This window comes from Pecten maximus, chromosome 13 (assembly GCF_902652985.1).
Source record: "Pecten maximus chromosome 13, xPecMax1.1, whole genome shotgun sequence".
NCBI classification, from domain to species: domain Eukaryota; kingdom Metazoa; phylum Mollusca; class Bivalvia; order Pectinida; family Pectinidae; genus Pecten; species Pecten maximus.
In genome coordinates, this window is record NC_047027.1 from 38,338,380 (window position 1) to 38,364,970 (window position 26,591).

Here is a 26,591-nt window from a genome sequence, read left to right on the forward strand (position 1 = left end):
TAAAATTGGACTGAAGATATCGACCAGGAAGCAGGAAGCAGTGGCCGCGGATTAAATTTGGCAAACGGGAAAGCAGTAAGCCTCAGTTGGACGCTGCCGCTTGTAGAATTCCATAGTGTATCATAAGAAAAAAAATCTTGCCAATGTCAGTCTTTGACAAAGGTTGTGGATTATAAGGTTATATTTCGCGCGCTTTAATACTCGATTTGATTTTTTTTCTTTTCTTTGACGCAAGCGACGTTTTGTGAGTCGCTTATATCCCGTACAATTTTGTTTTGACAGAAAGAAGGCAGCATGGCTAGTCAACATGACACGCTTGTTGGAGCTGTCGATCAGGGGACAAGTAGTACAAGATTTTTGGTGAGTATTAATGCATGCTATCAGCAAATATATACCTCATGTATTATAAGAAAATGATTCAGCGAGAATGTATGTGCGAGTTAATAAACCGCGTCAAGTTGTTTGCCCTTCAATATCATTTTGCAGTAGTAGGCCTAACGTTACAGTAGTACACACACACGCGAGTCTCGATTTATCACCGCTAAGTCGCTGACGACAAAGAAGTTAAGACCCCCGAGGCAATAACAGCTGTATACTATTTTCTAGTTCCATGCTTCAGTAAAACCGCTGGAGAAAATTGAGAAAATCCACAGTGCAGTCCCGTTTAGGTTACTGTATTTTTCATGTCTTTGACTCCAGTATCGTCTGCTTTTGATAGCGGCCTTCACAACCATATCATGCTTATTTACACAAGGCCCTATTTCCCCTCGTACATCGTGAGTAAACAATAAATTTATCGTCATGAATGGATAATACAATAACGAAATTCTTTACATTTAACTGCTATAGCTGGCCTATCCTCCCCCTATCCTGACAATATTTTAGAGGAAATTCAAACTCCTGTGATTCCCATATTCTAATTGTTACACAGTAACTAACTAACAAATGATTACTCATCTCATTTCCAGTTTAGCCTTAGGCATCACAGTTCAACAAGTTGAGAAATCCCCCGGAATGTATGTTTATATGCACCTCTACAAGTAAAACATCGAAATTTTCGAATTATGGTATATTAATTTAATTGAAAACTGCACATCTTTTGCTTATTGTATTAGAAACAACTTCTGTTTGAACATTTTTTTGTTGTTGTTGATTTACCACCAATTCTATAGCATCAAAAGTCAATGTTTTTGGAAGGTATAAAAATCAATTAGTAAAAAAAAAAATACCAATGGGATATTGATAAGTAAAGGAAGTATTTTTGGTCATTTTAAAGTACAGTCAAACCTCATTATATCAAACTATTATCACTCAAATGACCTGCTGAACTCCAGTTCCATCAGTAGAAATTGATATAAAATATTTTAAAAGTTAGTTGCCTCAAATACTCAGATTTCTTAGATTCTTTTCATGGCACCTTTGACTTTAATTTGAGATCAGGAGTTTTTACTGTTTTGATATCCGAAACTTGACCATATATATTTTATAAAGCTAGGTTATTGTGACTGAATATCTTAGTTTTTAGTATAAGATTGTAATATATATACTTCTTTAGCAGAAGAATTATAAACTGGTGGTAAATATCATTTTCATTGCATTCCATTATTGAATTTGCGCAAATATTAAGGAGAAATAAAAATATCCTCCCACACCCCTCCCCCCTCGACTTACAAAATTTTCTATTAGGCACTCAAGATAACATATGACTTAATGTATATCTTTTTTGATAAAGTGCAAAAATAAAATTACTGAGGGGCCACAAAGGGCCCATCGTTGGTATCCCCCCTTTCTGACACGCACATCATATGTAACAGGAGAAAGAGAAAATGTAGCAGCCAGACCAGGGTTTGAACTTGGAACCTCCGAACACTAGCGGAATGCTCTATCAATTGAGCTACCTGGTCGCTGATTATCAACCCAGTCCAGTTCTGCTACATTCCTCCCTCCTCTTTTTCAAATCTTTGTCCCCAAAGACCATAAGTTCAGATATCCCCTTGCTAAGCCTACTCTCATGTTTTATAAACAAGGGTAGGCAAGCTTGCAATTATGTAACAGGCGAAAGAGAAAATGTAGCAGCTAGAACAGAGTTCGATCTCCTACACCGGGACCCTGCGGACACTATCCGAATGTTCTATCAATTGAACTACCTGGTCGCCGATGATCAACCATGGCCAGTCCAGTTCAGCTATATATATACATGTACTTATATGGGATGCCTGTCATCTGTTTAAATATCAGTTTGAGATATATACTGTATATCAGAGGTGACGCAGTGCACCACACTGTATACAACTTGTACAGTATTCCATTTCACAAGGCTAGCATAAACAGGATAAATATAAGTATGTGTTGACATAGAATATAACAGAGGAATGTTACAATAGCCTAAGGGCATATTCTAAAGTTGTCTCTACACTGACCCTATGTAAAATAGTCACTATTGGCGACCGGTCATTGACCTATGAAGCGCCTGCTTGGCCACTAAAAAAAATGTGTAAATTTGCAATGTGGTAAATTTTTCAAAGTTTACAGTACTAGTCAATGCTTAAAAATGATGTTCGTACTCAATAAAGTTACAGAGAGATCTTATACTGATCTAAAGAATTAAGTTTTTTTTTTTTTTTAAGACAACTTATAAGCCAGGCGACTAATAATTAATATACATGTAAATGTATAACTTTTCAAATTGGTGCCTAGATTTTATGACTTGGTAGGCAAATCTGCCACCTGGTAAAAAATATTATATAACCAGCTACTCATTCAAAAGTTTTAAAAACTGCATTAAACATTACCTGTAGCTGGTATACATGGACTGTTATGTATGCAAGCTTTGTTTATTTAATTGTTAAAATAGATTCATCAGAGAAGACATTTACATGTATTTGACGAGGCAGTTGACTATATATAGTGTCGACTATATCATTCGATTGTCTACAGCAGAACTGGACTAGAAGTAGTGAAAGCCACATAATTATGTCTGGTTATTTTTGTCTCTTTCATTGCCAAACACAAACTTTTAAAGACTGTTCCGGAAACCGACAGTGTATAATGTCACAGCAGGTACTGTACTTAGCCAGCTAGGCTATGGAGGTTTTTTAGCTTGAGGGCCAACTTAATAATGGTATATAAAAAAATATTACATGTCGTGTTGAGTTAAGTACTGTGAACATTTTCTTTGTTTTTTTTTTTTTATTATTCCTGAAATGAATTATTGTTCCGAGATCTGTTTATTGTACGCCTGGCAAAATGTCAAGTTTTGGTGCTACATCATGTTCCGAGTTAGATTTAGTAAGTCATCAGCTGCTATTCCGTGAGAAATGTTATCATGGTATATATTCAGCCACTTTTCCCATTTTTATTGTCACAGCAATTTAACTCAGGCTTCAGTATACATGTACATATAATATTGACTTCATGTTTATAGAATTATTATTCAATAATTTGTTTAATCTGATTTACTGGAATAAAAAACCGTGTTTAAATATAAACTTTACAATTACAGATTTCTGCTACATTATACATATGATAAAAAATAAATCAGAAGAGTTAATAAAAAAAATTCATCAGCTTCCTAATTCAGAAATCTGATCCTCTTCAATTCATAAGAATGACAATTGTTTCCCAGCTGGCCCCGGCCCCTGACAAATTAGCGACACCCTCTAACCCAAGTGGATGTTGCCCCTGCTACATTCCTATGAATTGAGGAGGATCAGATTTACTGTTGGTTATTGAAATACACCTGTTCCCAATCCTTGATGAATATAACATTTATTTTCCCAACTATTAATTTTGAAACATCTAATTGCCTTCATTCATAACGGAAAATACAGATTTTGGTAATTGGGCTTTAAAATAAAATAATTCCAATTGGGAATGGGGCCCATTAACGGCCCCAAAAAGCCCTCAGAAAAGGTCCTGATAGTAGAAGTATATAATGGGAATGAAGAGTAATATCAATTTTTCTCTTCACAGATATTTTCCAGTAAAACTGGTGAGTTAGTAACGTACCACCAAGAAGAAATCAACCAGTTGCTGCCTAGGGAAGGGTCAGTATAACCAGGGATTGACCTGGATTGAAGAAGAATAGCTAGATTTTAAAATGTGTCATGATTCAGATTGTGTGATACTCTTAATGTTTCAAAGGTTAACAATGTTTATATTCTTTATTAATTCACTGGTATTTATTTCGTGATTTCCATATAATACACATGAAACTTGTATCTGATCTTTAAATTTGTCATGTTTACATAGTGCATACTTGTTATTTGAGTATGTATACTTACAATGTTCTCCTCAAGATCTCGAACTAGAATTATTAATGAAATGTAAAGGGATCAATCTTACACAGTATAATTATTAATTAATTTTACAGAATATTCAACACATATTTTATATCATTATATTTTGGCCCTACAGTGTACTGAAGAATTGGTTGGTAGTATTACTATTTGTGTATATATACAGTTAGTGTAGAGATCAATTAACACTATAGCAGTGGCCAGTAGATGACTAGTCCAGCAAGCTGCTAATATTTCAAGCCATATATATGCATCAATATTTTTTTTTCTGAAATGTATTAATGTTGAGTTTTCTTCATCTTTCTTCTATGATTTAAGTTTATAAAAAAAAAAAATTCTTTTAAGAAAATTAAATCGCCAGGGCCTAGTTGTTCAAAAGGTGATTAGCTTAATCTTGATTAGTGAAAATTTAATTTCTCATTTGTTGCAAAACCTGTGAGTATATCATATTTTAATTGTGCCTGTTGGAAGAGAAATAAGAATTACAGAGTTTCGTAAAGTTTTGTCAAATTATCTCTACCAGAAATTATTATATCAGCATTTGAAAAATGTTGTTTGTTGTTAAAATATGATTAGCCTATAGCTAATCACCTTTTGAACAACTGGACCCTGGTGTAAGATGTGATATATGATGATTCCTAGTTGTACTATAACTGTTGACCACAGATGGGTGGAGGAGGACCCGAAGGAGATACTGACCTCTGTACTGACTTGTATACAGAAAGCTGTCGACAACCTCAATGCTCTCGACATAAGTCCTGCCAATATCAAAAGTCAGTGATGTATACACTGTTACACACCCACAGTGACCGTAACCCCTCATCACAACCACATCAACCCCCTCACATTCACTCCTATCCCCCAGGCTTACTACAACACTCTCCTCATCACCAGAACTGTCACCCCGGCACCACCACACACCCCCCCCCCCCCCCCCCCCCCCCCCCCCCCCCCCCCCTCCAGTCTCCCAACCACCCATCACTTCCCACACTGCCACAACATACCAGTCTCCGTCATAACACCAACTCGCTCCTCATCTTCACCACCAAAAACAAACCAATTCAAATTTACCTGGTACATGTAAACATCTGGCAATTACTATTATAAGTTTGCATGTTTTCAACATTAAAGCATCAGTAAAGAACATGTGTTTCCTCTTTCCAACCTTATATCTTAAAGTGACTTATTTTAGCTTTTCTTTTCTATTGAGAAGTATTAAAAGGGAGAGAACAAGTACATGTACTATATTAACTTTCACAAATTAATTAACTTGTATTAGTGTTGTAATATTACATGTATAATTATAGAAATATTATACCTGGAGAGGTAGGATGTACATTTAAATCTACATGATAACAAAAATGTATTACACATTCTAGAGATGAGAACACTATATAGTTTGTATTTTACTACAGCCATTGGTATCACGAATCAAAGGGAGACAACCGTGGTCTGGGACAAACTGACAGGGGAACCTCTCTACAATGCTATAGGTATGTTTACTTCTGCTAGTGATGGGAATCGGTTGAGATTTCATTATTGGTGATGGATAAAATAGGTTAGTATCAACTGATCAACTTTCGATTATTAATCGGTTAGCCTACCAGTACATAATCCTTTAAAGAATGTTAATTTTTTCTTTTGGGATTGATTAGGCCTTTTTCCTCCAAAGCAAAATTTGCAGCCATTTTGATTTTATACTAGCTTTACTCTGAGTAGTGTCTTTATTTTATATCTTTATTGATAAACAGTCAACGATGCTGACATTATAATCGATAATTGGGACAACACTAACTTCTGCCTTATGTTGTTAATGATATTCTGAGGAAAGACGATAAATCTGATGTGTAAAACAGGTTAGTATAAAATGGGGTGGACATTTTACTAATTTACAGAAGGGTTACATTATTGTCCATATGTACATGCATGTGTGACTTGTGTGACATGTGTGACATGTATGACTTGTGTGACTTGTGTCACTTGTGTGACATGTATGACTTGTGTGACTTGTGTGACATGTGTGACATGTGTGACATGTATGACGTGTGTGACTTGTATGACATGTGTGACTTGTATGACATGTGTGACTTGTATGACATGTATGACTTGTGTGACTTGTATGACATGTGTGACTTGTATGACATGTATGACTTGTATGACATGTATGACTTGTGTGACTTGTATGACTTGTGTCACTTGTGTGACATGTGTGACTTGTATGACATGTGTGACTTGATGACATGTGTGACTTGTATGACTTGTGTCACTTGTATGACATGTGTGACTTGTATGACTTGTATGACTTGTATGACTTGTGTGACATGTGTGACGTGTGTGACATGTGTCACTTGTGTGACTTGTATGACATGTGTGACATGTGTGACTTGTGTGACTTGTGTGACTTGTATGACGTGTGTGACATGTATGACTTGTATGACTTGTGTGACATGTGTGGCATGATGACATGTGTGACTTGATGACATGTGTGACATGTGTGACTTGTATGACTTGTGTGACATGTGTGACATGTGTGACATGTGTGACTTGTATGACTTGTGTGACATGTGTGACATGTGTGACATGTGTGACTTGTGTGACATGTGTGGCATGATGACATGTGTGACTTGATGACATGTGTGACATGTGTGACTTGTATGACTTGTATGACTTGTGTGACATGTGTGACATGTGTGACATGTGTGACTTGTGTGACATGTGTGACTTGTGTGACATGTGTGACATGTGTGACTTGTGTGACATGTGTGACATGTGTGACTTGTATGACATGTGTGACTTGATGACATGTGTGACGTGTGTCACTTGTGTGACATGTGTGACATGTGTCTTGTATGACATGTGTGACTTGTATGACATGTGTGACTTGTATGACTTGTATGACTTGTGTCACTTGTGTGACATGTGTGACATGTGACTTGTATGACCTGTGTGACATGTGTGACTTGATGACATATGTGACTTGATGACATGTGTGACTTGATGACGTGTGTGACTTGTATGACATGTGTGACTTGTATGACTTGTGTCACTTGTGTGACGTGTGACATGTGACTTGTATGACATGTGTGACATGTGACTTGTATGACATGTGTGACATGTGTGACTTGATGACATGTGTGACATGTGTGACTTGATGACGTGTGTGACTTGTATGACATGTGTGACTTGTGTCACTTGTGTGACATGTGTGACATGTGACTTGTATGACATGTGTGACATGTATGACTTGTGTGACATGTGTGACTTGATGACATGTGTGACTTGATGACATGTGTGACTTGATGACATGTGTGACTTGATGACTTGTATGACTTGTATGACATGTGTGACTTGTGTGACTTGTATGACATGTGTGACTTGATGACATGTGTGACCTGATGACATGTGTGACTTGATGACATGTGTGACTTGATGACTTGTATGACATGTGTGACTTGTATGACATGTGTGACTTGTATGACATGTGTGACTTGTGTGACATGTGTGACTTGTATGACATGTGTGACGTGTGTGACGTGTGTGACGTGTGTGACTTGTGTGACTTGTTTGACTTGTGTGACTTGTATGATATGTAGAACATGTGTGACTTGTGTGACATGAGACATGTGTGATATGTGACATGTGTGACTTGTGTGACATGTGTGACTTGTATGACTTGTGTGACATGTGTGACTTGTATGACATGTGTGACGTGTGTGACTTGTGTGACTTGTGTGACTTGTATGACATGTGTGACTTGTATGACATGTGTGACATGTGTGACGTGTGTGACTTGTGTGACTTGTGTGACATGAGACATGTGTGACATGAGACATGTGTGACTTGTGTGACATGTGTGACTTGTATGACTTGTGTGACTTGTATGATATGTATAACATGTGTGACTTGTGTGACATGAGACATGTGTGACATGTGTGATATGTGACATGTGTGACTTGTGTGACATTTGTGACTTGTGTGACATGTGTGACTTGTGTGACATGTGTGACTTGTATGACTTGTGTGACATGTGTGACTTGTATGACATGTGTGACGTGTGTGACTTGTATGATATGTGTGACTTGTATGACATGTGTGACATGTGTGACTTGTGTGACATGTGTGACATGTGTGACTTGTGTGACTTGTGTGACGTGTGACATTCCTTCAGGATTGGTATATTCCTGTGGCTACATGTACATCTTCAGGGACAGTGGGTACCAAATCAAAGGATGTTTACCTTCATTTTACCATTTACTTCTGTAGGAAAAGTAATTTCTGGCATTCATCACAACATTGTATGACAGAAGTACAAATATAATGAAGTCATGCTCTTGTATTAGGGATTATTATAGATATTGATTGAAGATATACCATATATATACAGGTAGACATATGTTCTATAAATACACGACCTAACACTCTTATGTACATGTTTTTTTTTACAAATTCCATAGAGTGACCAAATGAAATTTGTATTTTACTGATAATCCTTTTCCAATTGCAGTTTGGCTAGACATGAGGACGGCTAGTACTGTAGATAATCTGGTGAACAAGACACCACAGAAAGACAAGAACTACCTCAGAGTAAGTGGGACGTTGATCAAGTACTGTAGACTACTTCAGGGTAAGTAGGACGTTGATCAAGGGCTACGTACCTCAGAGTAAGTGGGACGTTGATCAAGTACTGTAGACTACCTCAGGGTAAGTGGGACGTTGATCAAGTACTGTAGACTACCTCAGGGTAAGTGGGACGTTGATCAAGGGCTACGTACCTCAGGGTAAGTGGGACGTTGATCAAGGGCTACGTACCTCAGGGTAAGTGGGATGTTGATCAAGTACTGTAGACTACCTCAGGGTAAGTGGGACGTTGATCAAGTACTGTAGACTACCTCAGGGTAAGTGGGGCGTTGATCAAGTAATGTAGACTACCTCAGGGTAAGTGGGACGTTGATCAAGTACTGTAGACTACCTCAGGGTAAGTGGGACGTTGATCAAGTACTGTAGACTACCTCAGGGTAAGTGGGACGTTGATCAAGTACTGTAGACTACCTCAGGGTAAGTGGGACGTTGATCAAGTACTGTAGACTACCTCAGGGTAAGTGGGGCGTTGATCAAGGACTACGTACCTCAGGGTAAGTGGGACGTTGATCAAGTACTGTAGACTACCTCAGGGTAAGTGGGACGTTGATCAAGTACTGTAGACTACCTCAGGGTAAGTGGGACGTTGATCAAGTACTGTAAACTACCTCAGGGTAAGTGGGGCGTTGATCAAGGACTACGTACCTCAGGGTAAGTGGGTCGTTGATCAAGTACTGTAGACTACCTCAGGGTAAGTGGGTCGTTGATCAAGTACTGTAGACTACTTCAGGGTAAGTGGGACGTTGATCAATTACTGTAGGCATCTTTTGAACACCCTTTGGCTAGCAAAGAGTATAATTGAACACCCTTGACTTTTTAAGTTGTACATTGCTATCCTAACATCCTCGACTAGTGAAGTTGTACATAGTTATCCTAACACCTTTGACTTGTGAAGTTGTACATAGCTATCCTAACACCCTTGACTCATAAATGTTGTACATAGCTATCCTGAACACCCTTGACTAGTAAAGTTGTACATAGCTATCCTAACACCCTTGACTTGTGAAGTTGTACATAGCTATCCTAACACCCTTGACTTGTGAAGTTGTACATAGTTATCCTAACACCCTTGACTTGTGAAGTTGTACATAGCTATCCTGAACACCCTTGACTTGTGAAGTTGTACATGGCTATCCTAACACCCTTGACTTGTGAAGTTGTACATAGTTATCCTAACACCCTTGACTTGTGAAGTTGTACATAGCTATCCTAACACCCTTGACTTGTGAAGTTGTACATGGCTATCCTAACACCCTTGACTTGTGAAGTTGTACATAGCTATCCTAACACCCTTGATTTGTGAAGTTGTACATAGTTATCCTAACACCCTTGACTTGTGAAGTTATACATGGCTATCCTGAACACCCTTGACTTGTGAAGTTGTACATAGCTATCCTAACACCCTTGACTTGTGAAGTTGTACATGGCTATCCTAACACCCTTGACTCGTGAAGTTGTACATGGCTATCCTGAACACCCTTGACTTGTGAAGTTGTACATAGTTATCCTGACACCCTTGACTCCTTAAGTTGTACATAGCTATCCTAACACCCTTGACTTGTGAAATTGTACATAGTTATCCTGAACACCCTTGACTTGTGAAGTTGTACATAGCTATCCTAACACCCTTGACTTGTGAAGTTGTACATAGCTATCCTAACACCCTTGACTTGTGAAGTTGTACATGGCTATCCTAACACCCTTGACTTGTGAAGTTGTACATAGCTATCCTAACACCCTTGACTTGTGAAGTTGTACATAGCTATCCTAACACCCTTGACTTGTGAAGTTGTACATGGCTATCCTAACACCCTTGACTTGTGAAGTTGTACATAGCTATCCTAACACCCTTGACTTGTGAAGTTGTACATAGCTATCCTAACACCCTTGACTTGTGAAGTTATACATAGCTATCCTAACCACCCTTGACTTGTGAAGTTGTACATAGCTATCCTAACACCCTTGACTTGTGAAGTTGTACATGGCTATCCTGAACACCCTTGACTTGTGAAGTTGTACATAGCTATCCTAACACCCTTGACTTGTGAAGTTGTACATAGCTATCCTAACACTCTTGACTTGTGAAGTTGTACATAGCTATCCTAACACCCTTGACTTGTGAAGTTGTACATAGCTATCCTAACACCCTTGACTTGTGAAGTTGTACATAGCTATCCTAACACCCTTGACTTGTGAAGTTGTACATAGCTATCCTAACACCCTTGACTTGTGAAGTTGTACATAGCTATCCTGAACACCCTTGACTTGTGAAGTTGTACATAGCTATCCTGAACACCCTTGACTTGTGAAGTTGTACATAGCTATCCTGAACACCCTTGACTTGTGAAGTTGTACATAGCTATCCTGAACACCCTTGACTTGTGAAGTTGTACATAGCTATCCTGAACACCCTTGACTTGTGAAGTTGTACATAGCTATCCTAACACCCTTGACTTGTGAAGTTGTACATAGCTATCCTAACACCCTTGACTTGTGAAGTTGTACATAGCTATCCTAACACCCTTGACTTGTGAAGTTGTACATAGCTATCCTAACACCCTTGACTTGTGAAGTTGTACATAGCTATCCTAACACTCTTGACTTGTGAAGTTGTACATAGCTATCCTAACACCCTTGACTTGTGAAGTTGTACATAGCTATCCTAACACCCTTGACTTGTGAAGTTGTACATAGTTATCCTAACACCCTTGACTTGTGAAGTTGTACATAGCTATCCTAACACCCTTGACTTGTGAAGTTGTACATAGCTATCCTAACACCCTTGACTTGTGAAGTTGTACATAGCTATCCTAACACCCTTGACTTGTGAAGTTGTACATAGCTATCCTAACACCCTTGACTTGTGAAGTTGTACATAGCTATCCTAACACCCTTGACTTGTGAAGTTGTACATAGCTATCCTAACACCCTTGACTTGTGAAGTTGTACATAGCTATCCTAACACCCTTGACTTGTGAAGTTGTACATAGCTATCCTAACACCCTTGACTTGTGAAGTTGTACATAGCTATCCTAACACCCTTGACTAGTGAAGTTGTACATAGCTATCCTAACACCCTTGACTTGTGAAGTTGTACATAGCTATCCTAACACCCTTGACTTGTGAAGTTGTACATAGCTATCCTAACACCCTTGACTTGTGAAGTTGTACATAGCTATCCTAACACCCTTGACTTGTGAAGTTGTACATAGCTATCCTAACACCCTTGACTAGTGAAGTTGTACATAGCTATCCTAACACCCTTGACTAGTGAAGTTGTACATAGCTATCCTAACACCCTTGACTTGTGAAGTTGTACATAGCTATCCTAACACCCTTGACTAGTGAAGTTGTACATAGCTATCCTAACACCCTTGACTTGTGAAGTTGTACATAGCTATCCTAACACCCTTGACTTGTGAAGTTGTACATAGCTATCCTAACACCCTTGACTTGTGAAGTTGTACATAGCTATCCTAACACCCTTGACTTGTGAAGTTGTACATAGCTATCCTAACACCCTTGACTTGTGAAGTTGTACATAGCTATCCTAACACACTTGACTCGTGAAGTTGTACATAGCTATCCTAACACCCTTGACTTGTGAAGTTGTACATAGCTATCCTAACACCCTTGACTTGTGAAGTTGTACATAGTTATCCTAACACCCTTGACTTGTGAAGTTGTACATAGCTATCCTAACACCCTTGACTTGTGAAGTTGTACATAGCTATCCTAACACCCTTGACTTGTGAAGTTGTACATAGCTATCCTAACACCCTTGACTTGTGAAGTTGTACATAGCTATCCTAAACACCCTTGACTTGTGAAGTTGTACATAGCTATCCTAACACCCTTGACTTGTGAAGTTGTACATAGCTATCCTAACACCCTTGACTTGTGAAGTTGTACATAGCTATCCTGAACACCCTTGACTTGTGAAGTTGTACATAGCTATCCTAACACCCTTGACTTGTGAAGTTGTACATAGCTATCCTAACACCCTTGACTTGTGAAGTTGTACATGGCTATCCTAACACCCTTGACTAGTGAAGTTGTACATAGCTATCCTAACACCCTTGACTTGTGAAGTTGTACATAGCTATCCTAACACCCTTGACTTGTGAAGTTGTACATAGCTATCCTAACACCCTTGACTTGTGAAGTTGTACATAGCTATCCTAACACCCTTGACTTGTGAAGTTGTACATAGCTATCCTAACACCCTTGACTTGTGAAGTTGTACATAGCTATCCTAACACCCTTGACTTGTGAAGTTGTACATAGCTATCCTAACACCCTTGACTTGTGAAGTTGTACATAGCTATCCTAACACCCTTGACTTGTGAAGTTGTACATAGCTATCCTAACACCCTTGACTTGTGAAGTTGTACATAGCTATCCTAACACCCTTGACTTGTGAAGTTGTACATAGCTATCCTAACACCCTTGACTTGTGAAGTTGTACATAGCTATCCTAACACCCTTGACTTGTGAAGTTGTACATAGCTATCCTAACACCCTTGACTTGTGAAGTTGTACATAGCTATCCTAACACCCTTGACTTGTGAAGTTGTACATAGCTATCCTAACACCCTTGACTTGTGAAGTTGTACATAGCTATCCTAACACCCTTGACTTGTGAAGTTGTACATAGCTATCCTAACACCCTTGACTTGTGAAGTTGTACATAGCTATCCTAACACCCTTGACTAGTGAAGTTGTACATAGCTATCCTAACACCCTTGACTTGTGAAGTTGTACATAGCTATCCTAACACCCTTGACTTGTGAAGTTGTACATAGCTATCCTAACACCCTTGACTTGTGAAGTTGTACATAGCTATCCTAACACCCTTGACTTGTGAAGTTGTACATAGCTTATCCTAACACCCTTGACTTGTGAAGTTGTACATAGCTATCCTAACACCCTTGACTCGTGAAGTTGTACATAGCTATCCTAACACCCTTGACTGTGAGGTTGTACATAGCTATCCTAACACCCTTGACTTGTGAAGTTGTACATAGCTATCCTAACACCCTTGACTTGTGAAGTTGTACATAGCTATCCTAACACCCTTGACTTGTGAAGTTGTACATAGCTATCCTAACACCCTTGACTTGTGAAGTTGTACATGCTATCCTAACACCCTTGACTTGTGAAGTTGTACATAGCTATCCTAACACCCTTGACTTGTGAAGTTGTACATAGCTATCCTAACACCCTTGACTAGTGAAGTTGTACATAGCTATCCTAACACCCTTGACTTGTGAAGTTGTACATAGCTATCCTAACACCTTGACTTGTGAAGTTGTACATAGCTATCCTAACACCCTTGACTTGTGAAGTTGTACATAGCTATCCTAACACCCTTGACTTGTGAAGTTGTACATAGCTATCCTAACACCCTTGACTTGTGAAGTTGTACATAGCTATCCTAACACCCTTGACTTGTGAAGTTGTACATAGCTATCCTAACACCCTTGACTTGTGAAGTTGTACATAGCTATCCTAACACCCTTGACTTGTGAAGTTGTACATAGCTATCCTAACACCCTTGACTTGTGAAGTTGTACATAGCTATCCTAACACCCTTGACTTGTGAAGTTGTACATAGCTATCCTAACACCCTTGACTTGTGAAGTTGTACATAGCTATCCTAACACCCTTGACTTGTGAAGTTGTACATAGCTATCCTAACACCCTTGACTTGTGAAGTTGTACATAGCTATCCTAACACCCTTGACTTGTGAAGTTGTACATAGCTATCCTAACACCCTTGACTTGTGAAGTTGTACATAGCTATCCTAACACCCTTGATTAGTGAAGTTGTACATAGCTATCCTAACACCCTTGACTTGTGAAGTTGTACATAGCTATCCTAACACCCTTGACTTGTGAAGTTGTACATAGCTATCCTGAACACCCTTGACTTGTGAAGTTGTACATAGCTATCCTAACACCCTTGACTTGTGAAGTTGTACATAGCTATCCTAACACCCTTGACTTGTGAAGTTGTACATAGCTATCCTAACACCCTTGACTTGTGAAGTTGTACATAGCTATCCTAACACCCTTGACTTGTGAAGTTGTACATAGCTATCCTAACACCCTTGACTTGTGAAGTTGTACATGGCTATCCTAACACCCTTGACTTGTGAAGTTGTACATAGCTATCCTAACACCCTTGACTTGTGAAGTTGTACATAGCTATCCTAACACCCTTGACTTGTGAAGTTGTACATGGCTATCCTAACACCCTTGACTTGTGAAGTTGTACATAGCTATCCTAACACCCTTGACTTGTGAAGTTGTACATAGCTATCCTAACACCCTTGACTTGTGAAGTTGTACATAGCTATCCTAACACCCTTGACTTGTGAAGTTGTACATAGCTATCCTAACACCCTTGACTTGTGAAGTTGTACATGGCTATCCTAACACCCTTGACTTGTGAAGTTGTACATAGCTATCCTAACACCCTTGACTTGTGAAGTTGTACATAGCTATCCTAACACCCTTGACTTGTGAAGTTGTACATAGCTATCCTAACACCCTTGACTTGTGAAGTTGTACATAGCTATCCTAACACCCTTGACTTGTGAAGTTGTACATAGCTATCCTAACACCCTTGACTTGTGAAGTTGTACATAGCTATCCTAACACCCTTGATTAGTGAAGTTGTACATAGCTATCCTAACACCCTTGACTTGTGAAGTTGTACATAGCTATCCTAACACCCTTGACTTGTGAAGTTGTACATAGCTATCCTAACACCCTTGACTTGTGAAGTTGTACATAGCTATCCTAACACCCTTGACTTGTGAAGTTGTACATAGCTATCCTAACACCCTTGACTTGTGAAGTTGTACATAGCTATCCTAACACCCTTGACTTGTGAAGTTGTACATAGCTATCCTAACACCCTTGACTTGTGAAGTTGTACATAGCTATCCTAACACCCTTGACTTGTGAAGTTGTACATAGCTATCCTAACACCCTTGACTTGTGAAGTTGTACATAGCTATCCTAACACCCTTGACTTGTGAAGTTGTACATAGCTATCCTAACACCCTTGACTTGTGAAGTTGTACATAGCTATCCCTAACACCCTGACTGTGAAGTTGTCATAGTTATCCTACCCCTTGACTTGTGAAGTTATACATAGTTATCCTACACTCTTGATTTTTGAAGTTGTACATGCTATCCAACACCCTTGACTGTGAAGTTGTACATAGTTATCCTAACAACCCTGAATTGTGAAGTTATACGTGTTATCCTAACATACCCTTGACTTGTGAATGTGTACATACTTATCCAACCCACTTTGACCCTTGTGAAGTTTGTACTACTATCCTAACACCTTGCCTCCGTGAAGTTGTACCTAGCTATACTAACCCTGACTGTGATTCGTACATAGTTTTCCTAACACCCTTGATTTGTGGAGTTGTGCATAGCTTTCCTAACACCCCGTGGAATTGTGAAGCTTGTACCTATTTCCTAACACACTTGACTAGTAACTTTGTAGCATGGCTATCCTGAACCCCCTTGACTTGTAATTGTACTAGTTATCCAACAACCCTTAGACCACAAAATTTTTAATCTACCAAACCCTATTTTAATTTACATAATCCAACACCCTAAAATTTTAAAAACCCACCCTAACCCCCTTTAAAAATTTTAAAAAAACACCCAACACCCCAAATTTAAAAAATACACCAAAACCCCCTACTTGTAAAATTTAAAACCAACCCCACAAACCCAAAATCAACCCCCCCAAATTAAAAAATCCCACCAAAAACCCTATTTAAATTTACAAACCCCAAAACCAAACAAAATTAAACACAACCCACTTTTTATTTTAAGGTACCCAAAAAAACCCACGGGAAACAATTCCCCCTAAAAAACCCATTTAAACTGCACCAAAACACCAAAAAAACACATCCAACACCTTGATGGGTGAAGTTGTCCCCTAGCTATCCAAACCCTTTGATTGGAAGTTTTTCTGCTTCCTAACCCCCTTTTACTTGTGAAGTTGACAGGCTATCCAACACCTTGTGTGAAGTTGTAAATGCTACCAAAAACCCCTTGACTTGTGAAGTTGTACATAGTTATCCTAACACCCTTGACTTGTGAAGTTGTACATAGCTATCCTAACACCCTTGACTTGTGAAGTTGTACATAGCTATCCTAACACCCTTGACTTGTGAAGTTGTACATAGCTATCCTAACACCCTTGACTTGTGAAGTTGTACATAGCTATCCTAACACCCTTGACTTGTGAAGTTGTACATAGCTATCCTAACACCCTTGACTTGTGAAGTTGTACATGGCTATCCTAACACCCTTGACTTGTGAAGTTGTACATAGCTATCCTAACACCCTTGACTTGTGAAGTTGTACATAGCTATCCTAACACCCTTGACTGTGAAGTTATACATAGCTATCCTAACACCCTTGACTTGTGAAGTTGTACATAGCTATCCTAACACCCTTGACTTGTGAAGTTGTACATAGCTATCCTAACACCCTTGACTTGTGAAGTTGTACATAGCTATCCTAACACCCTTGACTTGTGAAGTTGTACATAGCTATCCTAACACCCTTGACTTGTGAAGTTGTACATGGCTATCCTAACACCCTTGACTTGTGAAGTTGTACATAGCTATCCTAACACCCTTGACTTGTGAAGTTGTACATAGCTATCCTAACACCCTTGACTTGTGAAGTTGTACATAGGCTATCCTAACACCCTTGACTTGTGAAGTTGTACATAGCTATCCTAACACCCTTGACTTGTGAAGTTGTACATAGCTATCCTAACACCCTTGACTTGTGAAGTTGTACATAGCTATCCTGAACACCCTTGACTTGTGAAGTTGTACATGGCTATCCTAACACCCTTGACTTGTGAAGTTGTACATAGCTATCCTAACACCCTTGACTTGTGAAGTTGTACATAGGCTATCCTAACACCCTTGACTTGTGAAGTTGTACATAGCTATCCTAACACCCTTGACTTGTGAAGTTGTACATAGCTATCCTAACACCCTTGACTTGTGAAGTTGTACATAGCTATCCTAACACCCTTGACTTGTGAAGTTGTACATAGCTATCCTAACACCCTTGACTTGTGAAGTTATACAGTTATCCTAACACCCTTGACTTGTGAAGTTGTACATAGCTATCCTAACACCCTTGACTTGTGAAGTTGTACATAGCTATCCTAACACCCTTGACTTGTGAAGTTGTACATAGCTATCCTAACACCCTTGACTTGTGAAGTTGTACATAGCTATCCTAACACCCTTGACTTGTGAAGTTGTACATAGCTATCCTAACACCCTTGACTTGTGAAGTTGTACATAGCTATCCTAACACCCTGACTTGTGAAGTTGTACATAGGCTATCCTAACACCCTTGACTTGTGAAGTTGTACATAGCTATCCTAACACCCTTGACTTGTGAAGTTGTACATAGCTATCCTAACACCCTTGACTTGTGAAGTTGTACATAGCTATCCTAACACCCTTGACTTGTGAAGTTGTACATAGCTATCCTAACACCCTTGACTTGTGAAGTTGTACATAGCTATCCTAACACCCTTGACTTGTGAAGTTATACATAGCTATCCTAACACCCTTGACTTGTAAAGTTGTACATAGCTATCCTAACACCCTTGACTTGTGAAGTTGTACATAGCTATCCTAACACCCTTGATTTGTGAGGTTGTACATAGCTATCCTAACAACCTTGACTTGTGAAGTTGTACATAGCTATCCTAACACCCTTGACTTGTGAAGTTGTACATAGCTATCCTAACACCCTTGATTTGTGAAGTTGTACATAGCTATCCTAACACCCTTGATTTGTGAAGTTATACATAGCTATCCTAACACCCTTGACTTGTGAAGTTGTACATAGCTATCCTAACACCCTTGACTTGTGAAGTTATACATAGCTATCCTAACACCCTTGACTAGTGAAGTTGTACATGGCTATCCTAACACCCTTGACTTGTGAAGTTGTACATAGCTATCCTAACACCCTTGACTTGTGAAGTTGTACATAGCTATCCTAACACCCTTGATTTGTGAAGTTGTACATAGCTATCCTGAACAAACTTGACTTGTGAAGTTGTACATAGTTATCCTAACACCCTTGACTTGTGAAGTTGTAAATGGCTATCCTAACACCCTTGACTTGTGAAGTTGTACATAGCTATCCTAACACCCTTGACTCGTGAAGTTGTACATAGCTATCCTAACACCCTTGACTTGTGAAGTTGTACATAGCTATCCTGAACACCCTTGATTAGTGAAGTTGTACATGGCTATCCTAACACCCTTGACTTGTGAAGTTGTACATAGTTATCCTTGACTTTTTTTCCCTGTTGCAGCCTAAATGCGGCCTTCCTATAACGACCTACTTCAGTGCTGTCAAACTGCGATGGCTGATAGACAACAGTGAGGTGGTCCGAGCTGCGATCCGAGATGGACGCTGTTTGTTCGGGACAGTTGACTCCTGGCTGTTATGGGTAAATTATACATTAGATAGGGATGATTATAATCAAGGGAAAAGATTCAGATAGCTGATTACTTCAAGCAAATTTTACAATGGAAAAGATGCCTGTATCTGGTAGAAGCATACAATGCAAACTAAATAAATTCATAAGCAGCTATGGTGTTGAAACCTTTGAATTCTTTAGTATTTACCTGTGATGTGATTGTGTATTTACCTGTGATTGTGTATTTACCTGTGATGTGATTGTGTATTTACCTGTGATGTGATTGTGTATTTACCTGTGATGTGATTGTGTATTTACCTGTGATTGTGTATTTACCTGTGATTGTGTATTTACCTGTGATGTGATTGTGTATTTACCTGTGATGTGATTGAGTATTTACCTGTGATGTGATAGAGTATTTACCTGTGATGTGATTGTGTATTTACCTGTGATGTGATTGTGTATTTACCTGTGATTGTGTATTTACCTGTGATGTGATTGTGTATTTACCTGTGATTGTGTATTTACCTGTGATGTGATTGTGTATTTACCTGTGATTGTGTATTTACCTGTGATTGTGTATTTACCTGTGATTGAGTATTTACCTGTGATGTGATTGTGTATTTACCTGTGATGTGATTGTGTATTTACCTGTGATGTGATTGTGTATTTACCTGTGATGTGATTGTGTATTTACCTGTGATGTGATTGTGTATTTACCTGTGATGTGATTGTGTATTTACCTGTGATTGAGTATTTACCTGCGATGTGATTGTGTATTTACCTGTGATGTGATTGTGTATTTACCTGTGATGTGATTGTGTATTTACCTGTGATGTGATTGTGTATTTACCTGTGATTGTGTATTTACCTGTGATGTGATTGAGTATTTACCTGTGATGTGATTGTGTATTTACCTGTGATGTGATTGTGTATTTACTTGTGATGTGATTGTGTATTTACCTGTGATATGATTGTGAATTTACCTGTGATGTGATTGTGTATTTACCTGTGATGTGATTGTGTATTTACTTGTGATGTGATTGTGTATTTACCTGTGATGTGATTGTGTATTTACCTGTGATGTGATTGTGTATTTACCTGTGATGTGATTGTGTATTTACCTGTGATTGAGTATTAACCTGTGATGTGATTGTGTATTTACCTGTGATGTGATTGTGTATTTACCTGTGATTGAGTATTTACCTGTGATGTGATTGTGTATTTACCTGTGATGTGATTGTGTATTTACCTGTGATGTGATTGTGTATTTACCTGTGATGTGATTGTGTATTTACCTGTGATGTGATTGTGTATTTACCTGTGATGTGATTGTGTATTTACCTGTGATGTGATTGTGTATTTACCTGTGATTGAGTATTTACCTGTGATGTGATTGTGTATTTACCTGTGATTGAGTATTTACCTGTGATGTGATTGTGTATTTACCTGTGATGTGATTGTGTATTTACCTGTGATGTGATTGTGTATTTACCTGTGATGTGATTGTGTATTTACCTGTGATATGATTGTGTATTTACCTGTGATGTGATTGTGTATTTACCTGTGATGTGATTGAGTATTTACCTGTGGTGTGATCGAGTATTTACCTGTGATGTGATTGGGTATTCACCTGTGATGTGATCGAGTATTTACCTGTGATGTGATTGGGTATTTACCTGTGGTGTGATCGAGTATTTACCTGTGATGTGATTGTGTATTTACCTGTGATTGTGTATTTACCTGTGATGTGATTGTGTATTTACCTGTGATGTGATTGTGTATTTACCTGTGATGTGATTGAGTATTTACCTGTGATTGTGATTGTGTATTTACCTGTGATGTGATTGTGTATTTACCTGTGATGTGATTGAGTATTTACCTGTGATGTGATTGTGTATTTACCTGTGATGTGATTGTGTATTTACCTGTGATGTGCTTGAGTATTTACCTGTGATGTGATTGTGTATTTACCTGTGAAGTGATTGAGTATTTACCTGTGATGTGCTTGAGTATTTACCTGTGATGTGATTGTGTATTTACCTGTGAAGTGATTGAGTATTTACCTGTTTAGTGAGTGTGTATTTACCTGTGATGTGATTGTGTATTTACCTGTGATGTGATTGTGTATTTACCTGTGATGTGATTGTGTATTTACCTGTGATGTGATTGAGTATTTACCTGTGGTGTGATTGAGTATTTACCTGTGATATGATTGTGTATTTACCTGTGATGTGATTGTGTATTTACCTGTGATGTGATTGAGTATTTACCTGTGGTGTGATCGAGTATTTACCTGTGATGTGATTGGGTATTCACCTGTGATGTGATCGAGTATTTACCTGTGATGTGATTGGGTATTTACCTGTGGTGTGATCGAGTATTTACCTGTGATGTGATTGTGTATTTACCTGTGATTGTGTATTTACCTGTGATGTGATTGTGTATTTACCTGTGATGTGATTGTGTATTTACCTGTGATGTGATTGTGTATTTACCTGTGATGTGATTGGGTATTTACCTGTGATGTGATTGTGTATTTACCTGTGATGTGATTGAGTATTTACCTGTGATTGTGATTGTGTATTTACCTGTGATGTGATTGTGTATCACACATTGTGGTATGTTTTTGCCAGAACCTAACTGGAGGGAAGGATGGAGGTAAACACCTGACGGACGTCACTAATGCCAGTCGTACGATGTTGATGAACATTGGGTCTCTGGAATGGGACACAGATCTACTGAAGTAGGTGCAGAAATAAATTTAAACAATAATTCATTTTGAAAGTAGAATATACACATATATATTACAATTAAGGAATTCTTTGAAAAAGTGAAGCTATCAGAAGTATTCCTTGATAACTTTTATCACACAATCAGCCTGTAATCCTGTCAAATTGCCCATAATATGTCAAATGTCATAATGTGTTGTGTAATGTGGGCCACGGTGGCCGAGTGGTTAAGGGGGAGGGGGGGCAGTTGTCTGTACTGACCATAGGTTGGTGGTTTTTCTCCGGGTACTCCGGCTTTCCTCCACCTCCAAAACCAGGCACGTCTTTAAATGACCCCTGACAAATAAACGAAAATAAATGTGCAATATGTAATGAGGTCTCATGACCAGGGTAATATACCTAGGATTGGAGCTTTCTTTTGATTGGCTGTGCCAGTCAGAAATCAATTGTGACGTCATGATATGGCTAACGGCATTACCTCATGAATTCAACATGGCACAACAAAATGGCTGTCTCTGTTTGATATTACCGAACTACATTTTGACTTGTCAAAATTTTTTCTAAGTTATGTGTATGTGTTAGGAATTATCTTATATTTGTTGTCATTTCAAATAAGATTTTATGAAGCTCGTCCCTGAGTTTTGATTTTTGCTCACCATGGCTCTCCAAAATATAAACATCTAAGACGCATTTCATAAGATTTCATATGAAATAAAAAACTTATTGTTTGATATATACCCTATTGTTATATATATCATGTATATATATTGTTATAAACCATCAGTCGCATATCCAGAATCCGTCATTTTGTACGTGTTTATATCCATCACCGGAAGTTGTTTCCATGTTTAGTTTTTGAGGGAATAAAAATGGAAGTTACACAGAAACAGATATTTGACTCGAATCTACACCCTCACTAAGCTTATCCCTAAGACTATATATAGATTATTGTCTCTTTATTCCAGGTTCTTTGACATTCCGGTAGAAGTTTTACCAGAGATCAGAAGTTCCGCGGAAGTTTATGGACAACTAGTTTCTGGCCCCTTAAAGGGTCTCAACATCTCAGGGGTAAGTGTGGGGTGGGGGTGATGGAGGGGGGGGGGGGGGGGGGGGGGGGGGGGGGGGGTGCAGGTTTGTAAACTTCATTTTTTAACGGTGCATCATTTTTAATTATCTGTAAAAAACAAATGCAATATACACACCAGTTAACATTTAAAACAAAAATCTTGATGTAAACTTATTTAATCTAGTAATATTTTATTATGATAAAAAAACTTTGTCTTATCCAAGAAATCTCTTCATTAAAACCAGAAGCAGTTACTGTATCTATTTATACATAATTGTTGTTATTGTTGCAATGAGAAATATACATTTCAAAATGAGATGAGCATGTCTTTGTAGGAAAATTGTGTTGACAAGTTCGAACAAAACAAAATGCTTTTTGTATCTCAAAACTGATAGAACTCATTAAAATGGACAAAACAGTGCTGAAACCACACATGTGCAAGATAATGCCATTTGGGTTCTTAAAAGGTTCTTTATTTTGTATAAAAAAGAGATTTAATTGGGACTTCCTTGAATCCTTGGATTTAGTTTGACTATATCTATATATACCAGTTCACACCCTATCATTGCTGCTATGTTGTTACATAAGGATGCTACAGGTATGTATAACTTGTGACACTTTGTTATGTAATAGATACTGGGGGATCAGCAGGCAGCTTTGGTTGGTCAAATGTGTTTCAAACCAGGACAGGCCAAAAACACGTAAGTAAAAAATACCTAGTAAGTAAAAAAAAGACTCGTAAGTAATAAAAACATGTAAGACAAAAAACATGTAAAAAAAAAACTTAAGTAAAAAAAACATGTCTTAAGTAAAAAACATGGAAGTAAAAAAACATGTAAGTAAAAAAATACATAAGTAAAAAACACTTAAATAAAAAAGCATATAAATAAAATAACACGTAAGTTAAAAAACATGACTTAAGTAAAAGAAATAAAAATGTATGTAAGAAACACAAAGTAAAGAAACAGGTAAGACCAATAAGACTAGAATGGACAGTTTGACAGGCTTTTCACACCTTTGACAAACTTAAGGCGGAAATGATCTTGATGACCTTGAATGAAGATCATCCATACAAATGTGTTGTCCTACATCCCAGCTTGCTACAGACCCAATATGAGGTCTCTATGTCCCATGGCTATTGAGAATATGACATTTAAAGGTTTTAGCCTATTTGACCCCTGTGACCTTAAATGAAGGTCAAGGTCATTCAAAGCAAAATACTTTAGCTTTTCATCCCAGCATAGACCCAATAACAGGTGTCTAGGCTTCTTAGTTCTTAAGAAGATGTCTGTATGAGTTTTAGCCCACCATCATCAGATGATGGACTATTCAAATCGCCCTGCATCCTTGGTGCGTCCTTCCATCCCTCGGTAAACAATTCTTGTTATCGCTATTTCTCAGCTACATGTAGTACTTAAAGGGATCTTTATCAAATTTCACATGTAGGTTCCCCTTAGTCTTAGTTAAGCATATTGCATTTTGGGAACGATCGGAAAACAACATGGCCGACAGGCGGCCATCTTGGGTTTGACAATTGATGTTTGTTATCGCTATTTCTTAGAAAGTGCTAAAGGTATTTTTCTCTTATTTCATTTGTAAGATTCCCTTGGTCTTAGGTTGTGGAAATTGCATTATGGGACCGATCGGAAAACAACATTTTTTTTTTTTGTAATTATCTTTTTATTCAGGATTTTCATCAATATACATAAAATACAATTATTCCTTTACACACTCACACACAAACATACACAAAAACCTAATCTATATATATCATTTGCTTGCTCTCAAGTACATCGACAAAATATTGCATATAAAATTCCCACGCATATTGCATACTGCATACATTTACACACATCCAATCTTATATCCAGAGATATATTAACATAGTACGGTATACGGTATATAGATATATACTGTATACATAATACATACACAAGCAAAGCGAGAAAAGCAAAACATCATATTGACACTAATAAATTACATGTAAACAAAGATCATGTTCATACAGACAGCACATGCACACAAAACAACACACACACAAACTTTCAAAACATACTCATACATACATAATCAATTTGTACATGAAAACAAAGACGGTATATAAATAAATACTGTATACATACAACAAAGAGAGAAAAGCAAACATCATATTCACACTTATAAATTACTTGTAAACATCATGTTCATACAAACAGCACATGCGCACACACCATCACAAGTACACACACTCACACACATACACACACAACAAACTTTCAAACTCGCATACACACATAATTAATTTATACATGAAAACAAAGAAGAAAAAAGGCAGAGAAAAGAAGGGAAAGAGAGAGGAGAGGGGGAGGGAGATTCAAAAATAAAGATGTATATATTAAAATGAAATAATTTAATTCAAAAACTTCTTTACCAAAATTAAATAGATTCGACACTGCCAGAAGGAAAATATTCAGTTTAGTTCCAATAATGGCATCCATTTCTTCCAATTATTTTCAAAAATCAATTTTTTGTGTACATTATTTCCATTGTTGATATATTTTTGAACAGTAAAATGATCCTTGATATCATTAACAAGGGCTGTTATATTTAAAGCTTTGTTGAAACATCTTGTTTTATAAATATAATATTTAATTATAATAATGATTTCATTATCAACAGGGTTGGCATATGAAGATAATAAACCAAATAAGAAAGATTCTTTGTTCATAGAAAAAGCAATAAACAATATATCAACTAAGTTTTCAAATTCCTGCAATAATTCTTGTACACATACACATTCCCAGAGCAAATGCGTTACTTTCTCTGGTTCACTATAACAGAAAGTGCATAAAGGACTAGCAATTATATGTGTTTTAAAAAGAAAAGTATTTGTGACTAGGATATAGTGAATAATTCTCAGTTGAAACCATTGTAACTTTGGACTGCGGAAGACATTAAAGGGAATTTTAAAGATTTTTTTCCATTTGTCTTCATTAAAGTAGAAGTGTTGTTCCTGCCATTTCCTAACACCGGTTGGTACAGAAGCTGGTGTGATGAGACAATTATAAAAGTCTTTTGAGCCTTTATGGTTCTTATAGAAAATTTCTAAATGCAAAGGTATAAATGGCTGAACTGGATTTTCAAATGGAGGCTCTAAAACATAATTATCCATAAAAGATCTAACTGCAGATATCAGTCCGTGGTATTGGAGAAAGTTAGTGTTGGCTCTGAATTTTTCTAGAAACTCATTAATTGTATAGAAACTTAGATTACCATGATTTTTAACCAAGTCAGAAATTGTATAAATTCCAACATTAAACCAGTTTTTGTAAAAGATGGTGCTATTTCCAACTTTTATATCTGTATTATAC

The 26,591-nt window shown here is 37.7% G+C and overlaps 1 protein-coding gene across 2 annotated transcripts in view; it reads left to right on the forward strand.

Moving 5' to 3' along the window:
- Positions 1–243: 243 nt before the first annotated feature.
- Positions 244–26,591, forward strand: part of LOC117340880 (glycerol kinase-like) — a 43,621-nt gene continuing 17,273 nt past the window's right edge. For both annotated transcript variants that reach the window (XM_033902657.1, XM_033902658.1), the window contains exons 1-9: positions 244–360; positions 3,973–4,046; positions 4,965–5,071; positions 5,714–5,791; positions 8,803–8,882; positions 19,336–19,473; positions 22,080–22,189; positions 23,141–23,243; positions 23,875–23,942. In XM_033902657.1, coding sequence (XP_033758548.1) covers positions 295–360; positions 3,973–4,046; positions 4,965–5,071; positions 5,714–5,791; positions 8,803–8,882; positions 19,336–19,473; positions 22,080–22,189; positions 23,141–23,243; positions 23,875–23,942 — 824 coding nt within the window. In that variant the 5' untranslated portion in view covers positions 244–294. The remainder of the gene's footprint in view (positions 361–3,972; positions 4,047–4,964; positions 5,072–5,713; positions 5,792–8,802; positions 8,883–19,335; positions 19,474–22,079; positions 22,190–23,140; positions 23,244–23,874; positions 23,943–26,591) is intronic.